Source organism: Phaethon lepturus, unplaced genomic scaffold (genome assembly GCF_000687285.1).
Source record: "Phaethon lepturus isolate BGI_N335 unplaced genomic scaffold, ASM68728v1 scaffold13357, whole genome shotgun sequence".
NCBI lineage: Eukaryota > Metazoa > Chordata > Aves > Phaethontiformes > Phaethontidae > Phaethon > Phaethon lepturus.
The window spans coordinates 35,030-41,029 of record NW_010549872.1 but is presented as its reverse complement, the minus strand read 5'-3'; the positions used below and the strand labels follow the sequence as shown (position 1 = coordinate 41,029).

Here is a 6,000-nt window from a genome sequence, read left to right as displayed (position 1 = left end):
GCCTGCCTTGGCTCGGTTTCTGCTCGGGTAAAACGTGCTGGGCCTTTTCAGAAGGGAGTGGCCATCAACGTCTTGTATGTTATTAAACAAAGGGCAAAACTTTTTCTAAAAGAGAGTTTCCTTTCCCCCCTCATTTTTTTTTAATAGCGGTTGCTCGCCTCTTTTTTACAGTTAAATGCTGAGTAGGTCAGTAAAAATCTAATTTATATGCATGTCACCGTATTTTTATATTCATTCTGAGCTCTGAAGGTCAAGCCGTGCTCATGTGGGCTGGGGCATGCCGAAAGGTTTAGCAATTCTTTCATTAGGATTTGTTAATAATTCAGCTGATGCTTGAGTCGGGAGAGAAACCCGTTCCCTCTCCTGTAGGTGCTGCAAGGCCTGCAGAAGTGAAACATGTTATTATCAATAAAGAATGCAGATGAGGGGCTCTTTAGAGAAAATGATGTCACCTTTATATACGCAACCATCGTCTGGTATGAAAACCAATGTAAAGCTGCTGCAGGTGGGCTGCTCTTTCAGTTAAAATGTTGGGTGAAGACTCAAGAGACAGAAATTCGGTTTGTAGCTTTGCCGCAACCTTTGGGCATGTCACTTGGAGTAACACATGTGCTAACTGAAGTCGGGTGAGATTGAGGCATTTAAAGATGTTTAAAACTTTTGAAAAATATCTTTAGATTGCTCTGAGCATTTTTGCCCCGCATGATGCGGCCTGGCTAGAGATACCTGAATGGGCTCCAAGCCAGGATGCCTGAGCATTGTGCCGGTCCTGCAAGAGGCATAAGTGGGGTAATTAGTTTCAGGAAGGCTCATTAGTTCGGGGTAGAGGCTCATTAGCTCAGCCTGGAGCAGAGAAGGCTTCGGGGAGACCTTATTGCAGCTGCCAGGGCTGAGAGGGGACCTATAGGAAAGATGGGGACAGACTTTTTGGCAGGGCCTGTAGTGACAGGACAAGGGGTGATGGTTTTAAACTAAAAGAGGGCAGATTCAGACTAGATCTAAGGAAGAAATTTTTCACAGTGAGGGAGGTGAAGCCTTGTCCCAGGTTGCCCAGAGAGGTGGTGGATGCCCCATCCCTGGAAACATCCCAGGTCAGGCTGGACGGGGCTCTGAGCACCCTGCTCTGGTTGCAGATGTCCCTGCTCACTGCAGGGGGTTGGACTGGATGGCCTTGAAAGGTCCCTTTGAAGCCAAAGATTCTATAAAGTGATATGTGGCTGTGTCCGTCTCCTCCTTGTTCCAGACACAGATCGTCTGCAGCAAGTTTTAGGAGCTACCTGGAGCTGCATTGCACCATATGCAAGTACCTGGAAACCGTTTCTCATTGACAAAAAGAAAGCTGACAGTATTTCCCTGGCTTTAAAATGATCTTTGAAGCTAGAATTTTAGGTGTTGGAGAGTATACTGAAACTACAGAGATGGAGCATATCCCTGGATTACCCTGTTAGTAATGTATGACACAGTAGAATATGGTTCACCTGGAAATTGGTGATTTATGGTTTTAATTTTAAATGGAAACACAGAATTATATTTCCAGACAATCTTATTCTTGTGTGTCTTGTAGCAGCTGATATGTTTGTGCAGAAAAAGATAAAATATCCTGGTCTTCTTTCGTACCATCCTGCCCTCTCTACCACCAGGGGAAAGAATGAAAATTATGTTTTTTACCAGGACACCTTTAAAAATTACTTTTTAAACAAAATGTCTTGAACTTTTCTTTGCAGAAAACCCCTGGTCTCTGTGGATTTGGACAAGTGATATTAAGAATGCAGGGACAGATGCCACCATCTTCTTCCAGATTTATGGAGACAAGGGGAAGTCAGATGAGATGAAGCTGGACAACAATTCAGACAACTTTGAAACTGGACAGACTGACAAGTTCATGGTATGAAACTTGTGCTAGTGGTAAATTATGGCCTCAAGTTGCGCCAGGGGAGGTTTAGATTGGATATTAGGAAAAATTTCTTCACTGAGAGAGTGGTCAGGCATTGGAACAGGCTGCCCAGGGAGGTGGTGGAGTCGCCATCTCTGGAAGTGTTCAAGAAACATGTGGATGTGGCGCTTCAGGACATGGTTTAGGGGACATGGTGGCACTGGAGTAATGGTTGGACTTGATGATCTTGAAGGTCCTTTCCAACCTAGTGTTTCTGTGAAATACGTATCTGTGAAATTTGTCTTGGTATTCTTTTCCAGGGCATTAGCTTTAGCCCTGTACAGAAAATCACCAGCATGAGATCTTTACCTCAATAGATTCTTCTGAAGCGGAGGTGAAGTCATCCAGTTTGGTGGCACTGCAAATGATCTCCCTACCTGTGGATCTGGCTCGTCTTCTCCAAATAAGACTTAGGCTGGTGCTCCTGGGTGCTTGGGGGTGACGACTTCAAGTCATGGTGGTAATAAGTACCACATCTGCTTTGTGGGTCCTGAAGCAGATAGTCTTCCCCTCAGGCACTACCCCACTCACATTATAGACTGCTCCACCCACTTAGACCATTTCTCTAAAGGAAATACAGCTAATAATTTACCTATTTTTTCCCCCGGTGCCTAAATGGGTATTGGCTATTTACAGGAGAATTAGCAGCGGTGTTTCCTTTCATCAGTGATCTGGTCTCCAGTCTCCTTGGATGTGAGCCTCCGTGTATGTTTGGGGCTGAGCTCAAACAGCACGTTGGGTTTGGAGGCTGGGGAGGGTCTTCTTGTGTTTAGGAACAAATATATTTAGAAGTTAACTGGGGACTGGTCAGAGAAATATTGAGAAACAAAGGATTTTAATGCATGGCTGTAACCAAAACACCTACCCCTTTTGTACCAGCAGCCGTAATGCCTTCTGGAGGAAGCGTGGCTGTGCTTTGCAGACCCTGTTTGAGAAAGGGCTGAAGCTTGACAACTGGCCTTAGTTCTTACTGGGAGGAACATTTTCAAGGTGTTCTCATGATCAAAAGTGTTTGGATTCAACTTATATGTTCTCTTCTGCTGAAAAGAGAAGCATCAAGCTGTCCTTGCAGAGTAGGGTTTATTACTTTGAAAGAACATAATTGTTTTTTATTTTAGTTTTTGACTCCTCTCTGATTTGGCTCTTAAAAGATGTTGAGAGGTGTCCTTTGTGTGTATGCTTTGCTGCCTTATAGAAATAGATAACGGTGTGGTTTTCTTCCCCTCTATAGATCGAGCTCCCTGATCTGGGTACATTTTATAAGCTTCGGATATGGCATGAGAAAAGAAATCCCTTTGCTGGCTGGCATCTGAATAAGGTGAGGGGACAGCAAGGGAAGGCTGAAAAGCCAAGACTGGTCACAGAGGTGTGTCACTGCGTTCCCCAGCTGGAAGTGTGATGTGCAGTGGTCAGAGGTGCCTCCCGCTCCAGACAGCGCTGGCCAAGTGGCGGACATGGGAGTCCTACATGAAAGCGGGATGTGAAGAGAGCACATTGTAGTGTTTGCAAAAGTATGTGGGGAGAGAAGGTTTCATTGCGTGTTTTTTGGGAGGAAATTCCTTCTCCTTCCTGTCTCTCTCAGTTCAGCCCAGCTCAGAGCCATGGTAAATGGCAGCTCCCAAGATCCCAGATCGATGATGAAAAGCACGTTTCCCCATCCTTCCACCATCAGACCACTGCAGACCCCCCTCACTGCTATCAGGGGGGGTTTCCCTTGCTCTTCAGAAGCTTCTTACTCTTAGACATAGTTGCTATACAGAGAGGCAAACCCACTCCTTCTATGGCCTATTTAGGCTGGTCATAACAAAAAACTGATTGTGGTAGCGACCTGTTGTACAGTGGAGTACAACCTGCCCTGAAGGGCTGCCACCGCGTTGCAGGAGGTGGACACTTGCAGACTGGAGGAGCCCATGGAGACTGTGCAGAAGAGAGCAGCGTTGAGCTGTTTGGGAAATAAAGGGTCATCTCCTTCATCTTCAGCTGCTTTGTTCCTTTGTTCCACCAGCAATGATTACCATGCTGTCAGCCCTCGCCTGGGTCTACAAGGCAGCAAGTTCATCTCTAAGCTTCACCCATATTCTTGCAGAGCTTGGGACATGTTCTCTGCACTTAACCAAAACATACGCTTTGCTCCATAGCCATAAATAACTGTGATGATAAATCACAATTTACCGCTCAAAGACTTTTCTTGTGTGCCTCTGATGGGCTTGGACAGATCCTGCTCTCCTGCGTTGTCAGGGAGCTGTGAAAGCATACACAGCCGAAGGCCTCTCCAGTGGGGAGAGGGCATCAAGTGGTGTTCACCATATGGTGGGAGAAGGTGTCTGGCTGTGGTCTTTATCAAAAAGAGAGTGCTGGTCAGACTTTGGGCCACTGCAATCACCTCTTTTAATTTGTTCACAGATGATGAGCAAGAATGTTTAGACCTTCCATAGCTATACATTTCCCTGGGGTATCCTTTTTTCCTGCACAAAAATTGTGTTCAGGGAGGACAAGAGGGATCTGACAGTGTGTGTAGGATTCACCTTGGGCCAAACTGTCTAAGCAAGCCTGGAGAAGACGCATGAAATCAATCTGCCTGTATACAGCCAGGCTGTTTTCCAGATGCAATCAGGCTCAGGGCACATGAATCCCATCGCTTGTGCATCCATTTTAGCATCTAGGAACTTAGATGAAGCCTTAGCAATGCTTTGTTCCATTTAGCCTTAACATGCTTTGTTCCTGACATTTCACGTCAGGCTTGCGTCATGTTGGGGCAGACTTCCATTTTCTATTGCAAGAACACAAGAACAGCCATAGCGGTCAGGCCAGGAGTACATCTAGCCCAGCGTCCTCTCTCCTGTGTCATGTAAGTGCATGATTAGAGAACAGTAAGAAAAGGACAAGCACTTATGATACTTCCCACTAATATTCTTCCAGCTTTCAACTATTTCCTGTTGGAGACTTAGTTCCTGAACAGATCTACAAAACAGGAAGCATTTAGGAGGTTTCTCTTGCATTTATTTCTTTAAAAGTTCCAGTCTCCCCTTGAACAATAAAACTTTTAGTGACCATAATAGCGTTTGGCAAGGACGTCACATGACATTTTGTTTGCTTTGAACTTTGCTCTACAAGCATCATTTGACGCCCTGTATTTCTTGTAGCAGTAGGGTGAATAGGTGACTTCCCTCTGCTTTCTCCATACCACCTGTGATTTTGTAGACCTTCATCATACCCTCTCTTCACTCACTTCTCCAGCCATCCGCAGAGCCCTACCTTACTTGCTTATTGCTCCTTTGGAAGCTACTGCAGATCTCTGCTCATTCTTGTTGCTGTTTTCTGGGTGTTTTCTAAATATGCCATGCACTTTTTTTGAGCTGTGGGGACCAGGAGTGCAAGATTTGCCCTGTGGATTTATACAGTGGTATATGACGAGCAGTTACTAAGAGCCACGGTATCCATCAAAACTTCCACAACACCGTGGAGCTATTGGAGAAAGGAGGAATGAAAAGCCATCGGCTATGACAGACTTTGCTCTGTGCATCACTGCAGTGCGCGAATCTGAAAGAAGGTCTTGTTATTAATGCGTGTTATTTCTCTGCTTCTACCTACTCGTGCTTCTCAGGCAAAAAACCTGTCAGGAGCTTGTTGCTTTTTTGTCTTTAAGCCTCTGAACTCATGCAGTGTTTTGCTTTAATGAAGGTAACTCTGCTGAAAACGCTGACAAAAGAAAAATACTCGTTCAACTGTGGCCGCTGGCTAGATATAAATGAAGATGACAATGAGATCGTGCGGGAGCTCCCTGCGGAGGGATCTCTAGTGACTGAAGTCATGCCAGGTGAGAGCCACGGGCTCCGTGCAGGGGCTGGATAGAAAGAAACCCTCTTTGTGGAAGGTATGCACAGGCAGACCGATGCAATTCAATTAGTTTCTCTTTCTGGCACTTTCTCTCTGCAGTATTTTCTGTGTGCATCATTAGCTGCATGAAGCCTCAGAAATCCCAGTCTCTTATTCTGAGCAGATTTCTCTGTGGTGGGAGATGGGAGAGATCTGTCCGCAGCACAATTGTTTCCAGAGCTGTATTTTTT

General features: G+C 45.4%; 1 protein-coding gene across 1 annotated transcript in view; it reads left to right on the top strand.

Annotated features, from left to right (window-relative positions):
* Nucleotides 1-1,724: 1,724 nt before the first annotated feature.
* The window catches only part of LOC104623330 (lipoxygenase homology domain-containing protein 1-like), a gene marked incomplete at its 5' end in the record, with an annotated part of 35,810 nt that continues 31,534 nt past the window's right edge, over nucleotides 1,725-6,000 (top strand). The window contains 3 exons of the mRNA XM_010290386.1: nucleotides 1,725-1,885; nucleotides 3,165-3,251; nucleotides 5,615-5,750. Coding sequence (XP_010288688.1) covers nucleotides 1,725-1,885; nucleotides 3,165-3,251; nucleotides 5,615-5,750 — 384 coding nt within the window. The remainder of the gene's footprint in view (nucleotides 1,886-3,164; nucleotides 3,252-5,614; nucleotides 5,751-6,000) is intronic.